Source organism: Lepisosteus oculatus, chromosome 3 (genome assembly GCF_040954835.1).
Source record: "Lepisosteus oculatus isolate fLepOcu1 chromosome 3, fLepOcu1.hap2, whole genome shotgun sequence".
Lineage (NCBI taxonomy): Eukaryota > Metazoa > Chordata > Actinopteri > Semionotiformes > Lepisosteidae > Lepisosteus > Lepisosteus oculatus.
The window spans coordinates 20,678,263-20,694,735 of NC_090698.1; the positions used below are offsets into that span (position 1 = coordinate 20,678,263).

A 16,473-nucleotide genomic window follows, 5' to 3' on the forward strand; every position below is an offset into this window, starting at 1 on the left:
TTCTTCAGTCAGTACCGGTTGTGGTAGATACTTCAAGTGTAGCTTATCAAACACCTTCAGCCTATTGAACTTTACTTGGCATTATTTCTGAACAGCTCAAAACTTGTCTAATTGAAGATGAATGGATCCAGTGGGAAGGACACAGTATCAGACACTCCCAAGAGCATTGTTTTTCTCCTCTATAGTGGTCCTACAGGTTACACTTCAGGCAACACACGTGAATGAGGGCAGTTCTAAAAAGTTAGAAATTAATACAGTCAATAATTACAAATCCCACTTCATCTTTTTAACCCCGGAAAAGAAATTTACTAATATGCCCGAAATGTAAAACTGAAATCAGTTAGCCTGTGATTAAGATCTCAGCTGGAGCAAAACCCAAGAGACAGTGATCCTTGTGGGCCAGGGCTGGGAACTACTGGCTTATGATATTAACAAAATACGCACTGGAAGTGGGCTGGTGAAGACTATAATAGATGGTCTATTCCAGGCATATATATAACACTTTGTGAACATTAATGTAAACAGAACATTGTGAGACATTCTATAAACATGTAAGCACTAATAAGGAATATGGTTAGTCAAAGTCCTTACAAGTAAAAATAGATCAAAATCTGTACCGTTTCATTAAAACATTTTCAGAGTTTTCCTTTCATGTGATTTCCTCTCTTTAGTAATAATGATCTTTTTTATTGGCAGCATAATAATTTTCTTTAAATCTTCCATGTAAAAGATCAAATTAATTAATCCTGAACATTTTAAGAAAAGATCCTTTTTGAATGATTCCAACCACTAGCTAGAGTGTGGGTTAGCCTGGTTAAACAGAGATGCAGATACACTATTTTCTATAGAGATTTCCAAAATATGAAGTTTAAACAAGATAACACTTTTTTTTTCTGAATTCAACTCTGCTTCCGTGAATTTGGCTAAATGTATTCTGCATTTTCTGTGTATATTTTGTCACGTCTCCCTTTACAATTACCTTTGACTGACTGTTTACTGGTTAAAAATGCTAAAATACTGTTAATTCTGAACCCAACTGACCTACTTTTCACTGAACATCACAGCTAGAGTGTTTTAACTCCTAGGACACTCATGAAACATTTACAAGTGCTAATTCTAGAGTCAGTGTGCATATGGTTGCACAATTATTTGCATCCATTATGAAAATATTTTCATCTGACACATCAGACAACATTCTTTTCAACAAAACAGATCAACATACATTAATCACAGGTAAGATGTTTTACATTACGGTTAATAATGTTAAACCTCTCATATTCAGCAGATAATATATACATATTGCTATATTGTGATCTACTGAAGATGCAATTGCTAGTAATTGCATTATAAAGGGAGGTATTCGTAAAATAAACACAAAATGCTATTACAACATTTGTAATGCTGTAAAAATGCATTTTTACAGCATTACAAAATGCAATCCTCACATTTTAGGACTTTTAAACTGTGTTCTTCTGTTTTTCATTATCTGGTTCTTGCCCTGTCTCATAGAATACTTGATTTGTTTACTTACAAAAGGAGTCTGAATCAAGGAAAAACACTGGAAACAAATTAAGATTCTATTATTTATAGACTAAAAAATCTTGTGTTAAACAATATTATTTCAGAACTCAAAAGGTCTCCGTAGATAACCATGCAAGTGACAGGAACCCACAGTAGAAAGCATTTTGTAATTGGTTCTGTTGTTTTACATTATTTTGACTTTAAGGGCAATACAGCAGAATAGCGGACTCTTCTTAGGATTAATAATTCAAGCCTGCAAATTCAGAATAAAAACGTCTTTGCTTACCAACATGAGCAAAGATGGCTTACAAAAACAAAAGCCCTTTACCTCTACACTCCCTTCAAACAGGCTGAGAAATATTTCATCAGGAAAGTTTTCAGTCACCATTTAAGAAGTCTCTTGTACTGTATTTTCTGAAGTACAGTATTTTCCACTTGAATATAACTTAATTTTAAATTGTTCTTTAAGTAAAGTTCAGTGTCTCCTACACTGTGAAGTCCACCAGGCTATCTGTTTTTCCGTTTCTCCTTCTTGCTCTTTCCTGATCCAGACCCACAGGGTGCAGAGAGAGAGTAGAGGGCTGTGGCGTGGCCTGTCGTCTTTAGGTGGTCAAAGAGCTTATTCCTGCTGGAGAACTCAAACTGGCAGGTGACACAGCGCAGGTTTATTTCTTTCTGCAAAAAACCCGAGGGGATGGTGATGAAATATGTACCACTTTTGGAGTCTTGTTGGAAAATGTACACAGTCAGACTCTATAGTAATGAACCAGACATGATTTCCAGAGCAGTTATCTCCCACAAAAAAATTGCTTTTGAAGAATAACAAAATGATTTAACTTTAAATTTAACAAAAATAAAAACAACTGACAAACTAACTTGGAATCTTCTTAAAATGTGTGGTATACAAGGAAAGCTAATACTAGCTATTATCATTGCAATCTGTAATTCCCTTGTAATATTAAAGAGCCTCTGACTATTTTAATAGTACGCGATGACTTTCGAAACGAAGGTTGAAAAGCAAACCTCCAGTGACTGATCTGTTCCTCCCAGAGGTTTGTTGCCTTTCTTCGTCTCCTTGCCCACCTTCTTCGCTTTGGCCTTTCCAGAGCTTAAAACAAACAACCAACAAGCAGAGACATTCATCAATATTGTAAAGACCTACTCTGGAAAAATATAGTCTACTGTACACCGAGACAAGAGATGGAGGATCATGCTGGGAGGAGGAAGGTCACCTTTTGGGAGCAGATGGTGCTGGATCTTCCTGTTTGAGGTCTCCGGCTGCTGTTTCAGCCTGATGGATGGCCTGTGGCTCAGAGGGGAGTGTGCTCTCTGTGTCCTCAGTCTCCAACTGCGGGGCTTCCTCATGGGCTGCCTGGCTGGATCCAAGATCTGGAGCACTTCCCTCCTCAATCGAGACTTCTGGAGGGTTCTACCCAGGCAGGCCAGAAAACAAGTTTACACAGGTGTTCTCATTTCAAAGAAGCACTAATCATGGGTTCATTAAAAATAAAAATGACATTAAATTATAAATTATACTCTGGAAAAGTACTCAGAGCTTTCACTGATTTTTTTTTCCAGGTACAGTATATCCTTTTCTTTTACATTTCAGCAGATGTAACGTTCTTGGGAAATAATAGAAAAATAAGACTTCTTTAAAGATAACATTTAAAAGCAAGAATTAAAAGTAAAACTAATTTTATCCTAACATTTTCTATGATGGATAGATAGATGGAACTCCAGTTTGCCATGTGGGTTGTATTTTCTAGTTTTAAATCTAATTTTCTTACATTCTTATGTGGATGTTTTGTTTCATTTGCTTATGGGAACATACACCATGCTTTACTTCATATTATGGATTACTTCTTGCTAAGCAACATGCTTTCTAAAAAAATATTTCCCTGTTTTTACCAGACAGCATTAACACGTGTTTAAAAACCTCCTGTTTTCTGTACAGAATGCACCTAAACATTCTTTCCTCTTATTTCCCCTGAGTCCTTGTATTTTTACTCATCTGAAGATGACTGGGTCCGGATGATCTTTGTCAGTGAAGTTCAGGATTGTGAAACTCTGAATTGAGTATGCTATTTGTAGACAAAATGTTGAATCCCTTAGCATTGCAGCTTGGGAAAACAAACTGCTAAGCCAAAAAATGTATACATATTCACCAGTCCCTTTCAAGTAATCTTTTAAGAGCATTGTCTGTCATTATGTTTTCTTGAGTTTAACCATTAAACAGAACATTAAATTCAAAATATCAAAGGACAGTACTGGTCATAAAATACACATCTATAAAGTAAATTGTGTAATAAATTCCCTTAAGTTTGATATATAGGAAATTTGCTCTTATTTTACAGATCCTTTGGTGAGAAAGTCAGAGAAAGAGTGGGATAGAGTTTGCAATCGTGTTCCATTTTTTTCTGCATTTGGAAAAATTAAGATTGCTTCACACAATAATTAAAAATAATTAAAATATTGTCAGCCAAAGGTATCATTTAATCTAGCTCAAATAAATTATGTAATAATCATGTATGCTATTGTCAAAAGAAGTGCTGAAAGTATGTTTATATACAAGGTGTAAACACACTAGACAAAACAACTTACTGGACTAAGTTTTTGTTGCCTTTTTTTCTTCTTCTGTTTTTTAGAAGGTCTGCAAAATAAAAAATAGTTTAAGTGAGCAGGTCAGCTTTTGTAACAATATCATGATACTGTTTACACGCTGATGATAAAGTAGCTCAGGTGATTAATTACTCCCAAACAGGAAACAACATTAAATGGTATCAATACTGAGTATATATGACAGATCACAGCATTAATTTGAGTAAGCACCTGTTAACAGAGGTGGTTTTTCTATACTTCTGGATTTTATTAAACTTTAACAAACATTTCCACTTAAAAATCAATTTTTTTCCACTTTTACTATGGAAGTCCAAGAAATTTGTTACCATCAGGTGTTAATGTGAAAACTGCATATCAAAGTGGAAAACACTTTTTTGTAATCAAAACAAAGTTTATGAAAGTGATTCTATATACTATATATATACTATATAGGGATAGTATATAGAATCACTTATGAAAGTGATTCTATATACTATCCCTTTAAATCTTATAAGCACAGTTTTTCAAAGATAGATTTGTGGAAAAAGCATTATTACAAAGTGTTTCACAACAAATAAAGAGAGTGGACTTTTTTGCATTTTTTAAATGAACCAATCCCTCCTGAGAATTTAAAATATGTTTTTCAAGAACACACTGCTAATGTAACAGATTAAAAGTGGATTTGTTTTTCCAAAGTGTTTTTCTAAATATACCCTGCTGTTTCCCTAGAAATCAGTCATTTTTAATTTGAGCCATATACTCTTGAGTAAAGGATTTACTTTAACGCACAAATGTAACAATATGAATTTTGGAAGGAGGAGGATAAATGCCAAAATGTCAGAAATTCATTTTAGAAATAAGATTATGGGGGCTCCCAGGTGACCCAATGCAAGTTAAGCTCCATGTTCCAGGAACTGCAGGATCAGTCCTGGAATCTGGATGCTGTCACTATGTGACTATGACTGGGATTCCTTTAGCAGTTCACATAATTGATCGAATGCCACTGAGAGCAAAATCGGAAAGGGCTGTCTTGGGCTCTGTGACACACCGATTCCTGTGGCTTCTAGGGAGCTTAATGTGCTCTAGAAGGGACGTGCTTCTCCTCTAATCGGCACTGAACCTCCTACACTGGGCTGTGAATTCAGCAGCATGTTTAAGGACTGGTTTGAAAGTGGGCAAGTTAGAGTTATAAACTTCTAAACTTCCCCATTTTCTCCCGTGTGCAGTTGCAGGTTCGTTACCATTAGCTGAGATGTAAAAACAAACTTTAAAAATCGGGCAGCTACCAAAAAATAATTGGAGATTTTAAATTAAAAATAGAAATAGGATAATAATTTTTTATTAACTTTTGTTTTGGATTATCATTCAGGTCTTCCTCGTTTTCCTCCTTGGCATTCTCCCCACTGTCTTCAGAATCCTGATTAAGTACAAGATCCTCCTCTTCCAGTTGTTGCCGTAGTAATATGACCATCTCTCTGTGCTTCTTTGATTTCTCATGGTTTTTCATGCTGTGAATGAAAAAAATCATTTCATCTTAATAGCAACCCTATTTTAAGTGGAGATTACAAGGCAAGAGGGAAACATTTAATTTACTTATCTTCAGGGAAAATGAATACTGGCAATGCCGATTGCTATCCAACATTACAACTAATAGCTTACTTACGCTTTGTCAGTTTTGAAGGACTTGTTACAGGCTGGACAGTAAAGGCTATCAAAATAGTCAGCCAGCTCATCCGCTCCATCTGTGAGTGTATCTGGAATTCAGTAATGCACATAGAAAGATATCTTCACATCACATTAACTCTTTCAGCTCTTGTGGCCTAGTCCGAAATGAAAGACAAGCTCTGCATTGCAGGGGGACCTTTGGTGGTATTTTGGCAAGTTGCAATTACCGTTAGAATAATTATATTTACTGAATTATCCAAAATGACCAGCAAATCTGCAATACATTGCCCAGCCTAGACATGATGCCAGAAAACTAATTCAGTGTTAAAGATAACTAAAATATAATGAAAGGCTTGCTCTGGTATTGTGCACTCTGGTAGCACAACACAAAAAGGTGCAAAGGGAACAGATTATTGGCACTGAATAATTTAGAAATAACAACTAATAGTACAGAGGAGAGAATACATTGTTCACTTCTCCAAGCTCAGACTCTAAACGTATTAGGTCCATTGAGTTTATTAAGATAACTCAACCCACACAAAAGTAGTTAGTGGTCTTTCGATAAAGCACTTTTAATCCATGGTGACCAGTACAAATTAAGACTTAATTCTTGCATAAGTAAGATAATCATATCATAGTTCCTACTTTTGTTTTTTTTTTACTAATACTACGAGTACTTGCTTCAGTTGTTTAAACTTGGAAGGCACATTAACATTTCTCAGAAATCAAACAGCAACTACTAGTGAATACCGAGTAACTGCGTTTCGTTTTACTCTTGTACCTGCTACCCTAACCTAACCCAAGCTCAGTGTTTCAACTGCCTGCTTGTTAAGTGCTGGGCTAGGTGCTGGTCTTGTGCGTGTACTGACCCCCGGGTTCCTCTCCTCCCTCTGGCACCTCTGCCTCCTCCTCTTCGCTCTCAGAGCCATCGCCAAACTCCTTCTCATACTGAGCTTCCATCTGCTGCAGCTCCTTCTCCAGCTCCGACATGGCTGCCCAGCTCTGCTCCTTGTAGTTCTCAGCCAGCCTGGGAGCACACAAGACATTTTATTCGGCTGTTTAGAACTGACCAAAATCCATTGTTTTGTAATTGGGAATTTGATATTGCCAATTGTAGAATCTAGATGCTCTAGAATATCTAGAATTGTACTAAAACAGAAAAAAAAACTTGTAACCTTTACATTGTCCATGAACACACCCAGAAATTAGGAGAAGAGGTACTCCTTGTCCATTAGAAAGGACCAAAAGAGGATTCAGTTTTTCATGTTATCTAGCCTCTGAATTTCCTAAATAAGCTAATTTGCCTTTTAACTGGAACAATTTCACTCTTGTCTGAGGTCAAAACCAGAACGGAATTTACAGAAAGACCTTCAGACATAGAAATCTCTGTAAGTACAGCCCCTCAAAACAAAAAGCCTAGATGACAGTGAGATTTGATATTTCTGTACAGCTCATTGTTCCTCCATCAGGCCTCACTGTTATTTATTTTATTACTATTGTGCTTTAGAAATGGTTTGCGAATGTATTGAGTGGATGCTATTATTGGCTTTAGGTTATCGGCTTATGTTGCATAGTTTGTCTTTAATTGTAATCGACAAAACCAAATTCCATGCAATTAGTTGTTATGACAATTGAATATTGAACTTGAACATGATGAACAGGTGATTGATCATTAAACAACAGGATGACACCAAAGTCTTCTGAGCACTGCATGCAAATACCTGCTCACACACGATCTTATACAGCTAATGGGCCGGCTTCACTGTGAAATAGTGCTGGGTGATAATTCGATAACGATAATTATCGCGATATATTTTTCCTCTATATAATTTTAACAAAAGTTTGATACATTTTCAATATATATGTTTATGCTTTGGGCATGATATGTGCATGCGCACAAAATACTGCGCGAGTGTGCGTGCGTGTTGCTAACGTGGTGGTGTTTACCCACATGGTGTGGCTGACAGGATTGTAGTTAGAGTGGAGAAATGAGCGACACTGAAGCAAATGTAGTGCTGCCAACGACCAGAAAAGGTCATTCAACTTCGGTAATTTGGAGATGTTTTGGCTTTTTACAATCAGACATAAAACAGAGCACTTTAAACTTTGCAGTCTGTCTGAGCCATCTTCTATGTGTGTTTTATCACACTGCAGTATTTAATTTTTCTATTAAGATATTTATTTTGTAAATTTTACTCATGCATATTTTGACATAAAAAGACTTGAATATTCTCTACCTCCGATTTGTTTAATGTTTCTGCAGTTTGGCAAGTGTTTGTTGTGTTCTTAAAATAAAGAGTTGTTTAATTTACCAATTAACTGTCTGGTTTCTTCAACTTTCACTCAGGAGAAAAAAATCTGCCTGTAAACTTGGCATCTATCGTGATAATTATCGATATCGACTGATATGAAATTTTTATTGTGATAATGTTTTTGGCCATATCGCCCAGCCCTACTGTGAAACACTGTGCAATCCTTTGTAACAAAATTCTCAAAATGTTTTCATTCAACTGATAAAATGGAAAACAGGGGTCATGGGCTAAAAGCAGCAATTGCTCAATAGTACTTTAACTCCCATGGTTATGAAAGGCTGGTCCCTGTGGTGCTTCAGTAGTGATGAACAATGCTAGTGATAAGTTCTAAAAGAAAAGCCAAGGCTCTGCTGCCCTTCCACAGATGTTAGTGCTGCCTCCGTCAACATGAAAGGAGCACCACTCACTTTGCTTGGCTGAGTTTCTGTCTGCGCCGGAGCTCCTCCACCTTCTTGGCTTTCTCCGCGTTCTGCTCCTCCACCATTTTCTTGTGAGCCTGCACCCGTCGGTCTCGCTTCCGCAGGAAAGCCACCAGCTGCCTGACGAGCTCGCTGCGCTCCTTCCGCGCCTTGTCCCGTAGCTTCTTGTTCTCCTTCTCCATCGCCCGCTTCTCCCAGCGGTTGGAGGCCTGACGCGTGTCGTACTCCTCCTTCCAGGCAAAGTTCTTCCAGGTGCAGAAGCTCTGCCAGTAGCCGTAAAACTGGTGCACGACCTGCAACATAAAGACGTTTTTAGAGGCTTTGACAACATCAGCAAACAGCTGTCCTGAACCTCTTTCAGTTGAAGCAAATCCTGGCTTCCTACATTCAAGGCTCAGAGATAATACTGGCAACGTAAGGGTTTTGTTTTTACTGCACAACAGTTTTAAATCAATAAGCTGTATATCAGAGTACTGAGTATTAGTATCAGAGTACTAATCCTGGATCACCTACAGGGTGGAGCAGTGGCTCTGTGGCTAAGGATCTGCGCCTATGGCTGGAAGGTTGCTGGTTCAAATCCCACGGCCGGCAGAATAATTCTACTCCGTTGGGCCCCTGAGCAAGGCCCTTAACCCCAACTGCTACAGGGGCGCTGTACAATGGCTGACCCTGCGCTCTGACCCCAAGCTTCTCTCTCTTCCTGTGTGTCTGTGTCTCATGGAGAGCAAGCTGGGGAATGCGAAAAGATGAATTCGTAATGCAAGAAATTTCATAGGGCTAATAAAGTGATCTTATCTTATCTACTGTACAGCCATGAAAAGACTTCAGTGCATAAATACAAGTGAACTCCTTAGATCAAACATGCACCAGATCTAGATTCAGATACTTTTTTAAGCTCAAATATTCAGATATTTGCAAGCTCCCATTTGCAAATTTTTCATAAACACACATCTAGCATTTTTCCTTCTTTACCACAATCCCCATGATAGAAATATCACAACCCCATCTAAATTTGTTTCACTTCTTGTTTGCTATACTTCAGAAAGTACTGTGATGAGAATCATGTTGCCCTTTAACCTTTTTTTCCGTAGCAATAAATGCATATTAAAGACTTTTTGAAGGCAATCTTAAAAACTTGAATTTATAAATAATTTACGTGCCCAGCTGCTGGAGGGGGTTGTGCTGTGCGTTTCAGTCTTGCCCTCATAGGCTGCTTCAACAAGCTTCACAGGCCTAATTGCACTGAGCTTTGCAGCAGAACTAAACCAGCCTATTTTAGTTTCTCTGGGCACAAGACCTAAATATATTAATCATTTACTTAATTTAGGAAAAGGCTCAAGTACTGCAGAAGGTTTTCTGAGGCACTTACCCTCTTTAAGCCACCAGCAGCCTAAAAACCATGGGGAATGGCTATATGACAGCCAATGCATTCTGACTTTATTTAGATTATTTTTTGTTTTCTCCCTCCAAACATACATTGTTGACGCTTTAAAGAGGCACATCAGCTAAAAGCAACTTGGAGTGAGAGACACTGAATGGTCTTTTGTTTGTAAACGTATGCATTATGATATATGGTAATTTAATTATTTTCATTGCAATAAGGGTGTAAGAGTTTCCATCTGTCAAAGTTACCTGTAAGCCATAAGCAATAATGCAACATGAGTCTTCTATCCATCCTAGACTTATTATTTCAAAAACATGTTTGATAAAGAAGAAGGGTGGTTTCGTACCGTATCATAGTCACTTTGTGAGTCTCCAAATGTTGGGAACTCGCCTTCTTCCTCCTCTTTGCTGTATTCCATTTCTTCCTTCGCAATGGATTCAAACAGTTTCCTATAGACAGTATAAAAACCCTGGAGAAAAAACAAGGAGATAAAAATTCCTTGAAATTTCTAGAACTGCATCGATCCATAAAACCTGTACAACACCACTTCATTGAGAACACACTGCTACTGTAAGCATCCACAAATGTAAGCCTTGATCACCCAAAGAAGCAGCAGAGATATTCTCTTGAGTTTTCAAAACATCAAGCAAACCGTCAAAATTACTACCTAGTACAAAAATTTAATCACCCTCTTTGAGTGACATTTTTAAATACAAGTTTTGAACATGTGTTTTATAAAATCTGTAACACTTAACATGCAGAGTTGCAGTTTTTTTTACTTTTTCAAAAGAGACATTTCACTCAAATTACAGAAGGTACTACGCTTTGATTACAACCAGCATGATAACTGTGAGATTTCAGTTCTAAAGGTTAGAAATAACTATTTTCATCTGTCAGCTTTCCAGACCCTTTACAAAGTCATGTGTAATTGAGGATCCTTGCTGCCACCTAGACATGATGGAAGAAAGATGCTTCTCTTGCAAAAGTACGTCTTTGTTCCCATCTTAAATCTTAAGTCACATTTTGTTTTCACCGGAAACCATAACTAAAACATCAACTGGCACTCTGCATTTTTTACGCAGAAATAACTAATTAAGAATAAACTGTATGTGAAAAGACCTAGATGAAGAAACTAAGAAGCAAGCAGAAAGTTCTAGGTACAAAAGGTGCTTGTATTCAAACAGAATAATAATGGATTCAAAGATCATAGTAAAAATCCTGTTCTGACTAAAGTGGAAAACATCAATGGGATTCCAAGAACAACTGCGTCATAAACCTGTTGAACTCTTTATTCCACCATGACACAACAGCTTTTAGTTTCTATGGTTTTATAATTGCAATAAACACCATTATGTGATGTTAGCCTCTATATGTGAAGGACAGTTTAATAGGACATTAAAACTGTTTCTTCACATCCCAGAAGGAATGTCAGTCAGTTTAAAACAACACATCATATTGGAGACCAGTTTCAAAACACTTAATATCAGCAGCTAACTCTACAATACTTATCAAGTGATAACTTATATGACTACATATTCTCTGACATTTTCATGATGTAACAACAGGGATTAGTGCATTCACTCATACTCCATTTTCACTTAGAACTTTAGCTTTAAATATTTCATTTTTCCTGGTCAAAATTGACTGCGAGTGTGACTTCCTGACTCAATTTGCACCAGAACTAGAAGTTGTTGGTGGGGTGACTCTTATGTCGTCTAAATTTGTAGCTCAAGTGGTTAGCAATCCTTTCATTATATTTCAGAAGGGGGTGCTCACCTATTGGTGTCTCCCTATCACCACTATTGAAAGTAGCCTCTGTCAAGTCTGCCCCCAACTTAAGCTGGACAGACCTCACTTAAGAGTGTCTTGGTGGTTTCTTATCAGATGGCATGCATGAGTCAGCTGGCTATGGATATACTGCAAGATTAGACGACAGATGAATCAAGTGTACACGGTTCTGAGAGTGTGACCTACAGGGAGACTCAATACACGGAAAGTGAAAATGGGTAAATTGAGTAACGCTGTGTCTCAGATTTGTCACCAGTACTAGGATTGTACTTTCTTTGTATCCTTTCCCAGGACCTTGACTTTCAGTTGCTCTCCACTAACTATTGCACTTACCCAAGCTTACAAGTGGTCTTTTTGTCTTTCCATTACTCTGTTTACACTACTTAAGAACAGTGTGTACACTGCTTTGTACAGATTGTCTTTATTTGCATGTGTACATTTTGTATTTTTAACAGTTTCTTCATTCTCATTTGCAAATATTTTCTATCCGTCAGGTGTCTTTTGTCCCTGCAATAATTCCTACTTGACAGCTTGCACACACATGGCAAAAAATAGACTTTAATAGGGTTTGAGCTGTACTTTTGTGGTCGGATTACACTTGCTTACATGGCGTTTTCACAACAGATGGATGTTCCCCTGATTAAGGGTGTCTTCCGTGCAAATAATTACAGTAAACTAGCCAACTCGCAAGTTGAGAAGCTGTTACTACATGGAAACTTGCCTTAAAGTACTTAGAAGAGGCTTCAGACAAAAAAACAGCTGCCAACTAGTACTGCCTTGTAATTTGTGATTAGCAGGATGGGGAAAGTTTTTTATTTAATTTTCTTTATTCCATCACTCCTCTAAATTTCATTATGTAACAACGACGGCATACTTACGACCTACCACCTTCCCATGTGTGCTATAAAACAGGTGTTAAATAAAATACAGACCGGGCTTGAGGCTCAACCTACCTTCTCGTCATCACCATAGCCGGAATAGCAGGTAACGGTGAAATACTGAAGCAGATCGATGCTGTCGTCCTCGAACTCTCCACTCACTCCCCCCTTCAGCAGCGCCTCCCGGTGGTTATCATACCTACACGAGGAGTCGCGTGACAGGAGCAGTTTACATACTATTTTTTAGGCATTTGTTGAACTTTAATTCTGACCACTATAGACAAAATGCAGGTAGTTTCTTCGGCTGTTCCAATCCATCACCTTTGGGCAATGTTTATAGTCAAAATATTTTCAATTATTCATTTCCAAAATAATTCATCATTCTAGGAGAGATGAAGACCACATGCGCTTATTCCCCCGCAGAGATGCCCAGTCCCCATCTCCTCTCTGCCATAAACAATAAGCCCAGCTTACTGAGCTGAAGAGAGCAACTGGTGTGTATAAAGGGAAAAGATGGAAGGATGTTCGTGATGAAGGGACACTCACCAGGCTCTTTCCTGTGGGTCACTTAATACATCATAAGCGGCCTGGATCAGTTTGAAATGTTCAGCTGCTTCTTCCGCATTCTCCAAGTTCTTATCTGCCAGGACACAGAGAGGCATGGATGCCCAACATTGTTCACTTTAATTTGAGGCCCAAGTGCCTCTGTAGACCAGGGTTTCCTGATCCTGGTTCTGTAGGTCCATACATCTGCTGGTCCTCTTTCCAGCCAATCTATATTACCTAACTGAAGCCTTAGTTGAGCCAACAAGATGCTTGTTTGGAACATTTTGGTGTGCGGTTCTCCAGAACCAGGTTGGTGAACCCCTGCCCTAGACAATGCTGTATAAACCTGATTTGGTGGGCAACTGTGAAATGCATTGCCACCAGTACCTTAGCTAACAAACCATCTGACCAACACAAACAACAGTGCTTCAAATGTATTTATTACAAATTCTCTTACAAATAGACCACTTGGAATAATACTACATAAATTCCTACTTTCAATTTACTAATCGTGATATTTGGGTGTTAAAGCTGCACTAAGAACTGCAGGTGATAATGAGTCATTCAATGACTAATCAATATTTTTAAGTAATCTTAACCAAAGAACATATCCTGGTTGTGTGTAAACTCCAGAATTTAAACTGGAGCCCAACAGCAAACTTAGTTGATCATACAGGGTCACAGATGTCCCATCAACTAACAACATGACACAACTGCTCTACCATTAAAGTGAATCAAATGAAAATTAAATTATTCAGCTGATGCATGTACCCAAAGCAAGTTATATTTGTACAGCTGGGCGATTTACTGGAGTGATTAGAGTAAAGAATCTTTCTCAAGAGTACAACAGCAGTGTCCAAAATGGCACCTACAACTTTCTGTCTGCAAGTTTAGATCCTTAACCAGTACTCTACACTGCTTCCTGAATTTAACAGTAAAACGGTGTGCTGACCTAAAAATAAAACTGAACTGTGATCCTTGTCCCAAGAAATGTAAATGAACACAGACTGCAGCAGAACTAATGTTCAAACCCACATCTTCTTAAACAGTTGACCCCAGAAAACCGCCAGGTGGAGCTGATGTGCCACTGACAAAGTCAAAGTTGGGCTTTCAACAATCACACTTGCTCAGATCAAGAGCTTGGCTGCCAGACACTTATAAAGCTGAACAAATCGGAGCATCTGGACAAACAACAACAATACTAGAGGACGCGTCAGTCTTACAGCCCTACTCTCATGTAGTAGTGCAAATGAAGCGCTGAGACCAAAGATCAGTTTATAGTTCAACTATTCAGGGTTTATCCTTATTGAATGGTCACCGAAAAGGGAATTCCTTTCATTCAAAACATATTTTAAAAAATAAAAATATGTAACTTTCTTTATGGAAAGGATGAAACCGTAAACAAATGAGCAAGTCTCCTCATTTTAAGTGCTGAATGTTCCTGTTTACTTAACAAAGCAGTCATGTAGGCCTAACTGGCTGTACTGGCAAGTAGGTTTTCCAAAGCAATTCGACAGGGAATTGTATTTCTGGAAAAAAATAATTCGTTAAAATGTTACTTATGATACATCAGTCACACAGGGTCTCACATTAACACCAACAGCCGAACAAACCGAACCCGAGTACGATAATGCAGCATTAGTTACGCTAAAGACTCGTACATAATCATGTTTGAACAACAGAATTACGTCTTTTAAAAGGAACGCTAAATGTCACAGTCCAGTTCACGTATGTTGAAATGAAGTACCTGGATGCCATTTCAAAGCTAGTTTGCGATAGGCCTTTTTCAAATCATCGTCCGTAGCATCTCTTCGGACACCCAAAACTTCATAATGGCACTTCATCTTTGAAAAGGTTAGTGGGAGTAGAGAATCGAAGATGCTTTAATTATTTTCCGATTTTGTAAAGACTCAAAAATTGTATGAGCTATGATCCATATATTAACCGAAGATTTGTCGATTAGATTTCATTTTCTCCCTTCGGGTACTCGGAAGGGCAGTTCGTGAACTTCACTCCAAATTTGTTTTCCTTCGACGTCGCTTTATTAGTGTTGTTTTTTTCCTGCTTGTGTTCACAAAAACTAACTTAACCATTTAGCCATCCTCCCAGTAATTATCTCAAGGATCTGTTTCCCTTTGGTTCTTTATAATGATCATTTGATCACTATTCTCACGCTTGCACACTTCAGCAATGTGGCTTCTACATTGCCGGCTTGCGCTTTTAGTGACGTCATTTTTGTGCGCATCAATATTACCGTAAACAAGAAATATAGGTACCGTACACTTTTTTTTAAAACCGTTGCTTTATACTTAACATTGCTGGATACAATTTGAACAATCTCAATTACCCCGTTTGCACATCTAAAGATAAAAAAATTGTACAAAAAATACCTTTTCCTTTAATCACTGATACAGGTGACTAAAAGTCAACCTCTGTATTTTATCATTCAATTCTAAAGACGTAACTAAGACAAATAGAAAACACAAATTACCACAATTATTTCCTTCTATTTCAATTCAGTGGTTGAAAAACTGGTTACATGGGCATTATTTGAAATTTTATTACTAAAAAATGGGCCAGGGACGAGCAACTACAGTCCTCTAAGGCCCGAGGGTTTTGTTATTCATTATAACTCTGATTTAGTTGCTTATGTGAAAGTATGTAGTGATATAACAAAGAAATAAGAACAAAGAAGTGATATATGTCTTCTAATATTTAGTTAATTCAGAACTGTTCCTAAAATGCACATTCTTTATTAAAAACGTTTGTGACTACTTTAAATACCACACATACCCAGAGAAGCAGAACAGACTTGCTTATACATTATTGGACATAATTATTGTTTAAACCCCTAAAGACTTGTTTAAGCAATCTCCAAGAGTAAGACATTTTCCAAAAGTTTTTTTTAATACATTACATTTCTCTATGGCTCTTGGCAACAGTAAATTTGCATTCTACAATCTGGATAGTTCAAATAGCACATACTGTATATCTACTTTCATTTTAGTGTGGACTGATAATATGCAGTCCACTACAGCTGTCCTTAAACTTTAACACTTCAGAATTTAGACTGAGCCACTAGAATTATAGGACAACTTATATTTACTTGATAAAGGACTGAAATTAGTAAACTCGAAATTGGAACAATCCCATTTTTAATGGTAACCTTAGAGAAAGCTTCACCTGCAGATACAATACCTGTGTCATGAACAGGAGAATTGAATGACTAATAGGTAGCATATACTGTAGCTCTCCAATGGGACATTGACAGAAATCAGCAGGAAAGGCACGACACACACCACTGAAAACGTAAACAAAGTGATTATCCATTTCCAGAGAAACCACACACCAGTAAATGTATA

General features: G+C 37.6%; 1 protein-coding gene across 1 annotated transcript; it reads right to left on the reverse strand.

Moving 5' to 3' along the window:
• Positions 1–1,569: 1,569 nt before the first annotated feature.
• On the reverse strand, positions 1,570–15,333 carry dnajc21 (DnaJ heat shock protein family (Hsp40) member C21). The gene is made up of 12 exons (XM_006627206.3): positions 14,859–15,333; positions 13,112–13,205; positions 12,641–12,764; positions 10,246–10,368; positions 8,504–8,808; positions 6,654–6,811; positions 5,783–5,873; positions 5,466–5,627; positions 4,123–4,171; positions 2,754–2,950; positions 2,545–2,629; positions 1,570–2,196 (listed from the first exon to the last, which is right to left on the reverse strand). The coding sequence occupies exons 1-12, from the start codon at positions 14,953–14,955 to the stop codon at positions 2,029–2,031; spliced, it is 1,653 nt and encodes a 550-aa protein (XP_006627269.1). The 5' UTR covers positions 14,956–15,333; the 3' UTR covers positions 1,570–2,028.
• Between the last annotated feature and the right edge of the window lie 1,140 nt (positions 15,334–16,473).

Excerpts from the sequence above, each read along its gene's own strand:
- dnajc21 (XM_006627206.3), bottom strand. The coding sequence starts at position 14,955 with ATGAAGTGCCATTATGAAGTTTTGGGTGTCCGAAGAGATGCTACGGAC. Across the intron at positions 5,628-5,782 it reads TCCTTCAAAACTGACAAAGC|CATGAAAAACCATGAGAAAT; the intron begins GTAAGTAAGCTA and ends TTTCATTCACAG. Across the intron at positions 2,630-2,753 it reads GCACCATCTGCTCCCAAAAG|CTCTGGAAAGGCCAAAGCGA; the intron begins GTGACCTTCCTC and ends GTTTGTTTTAAG.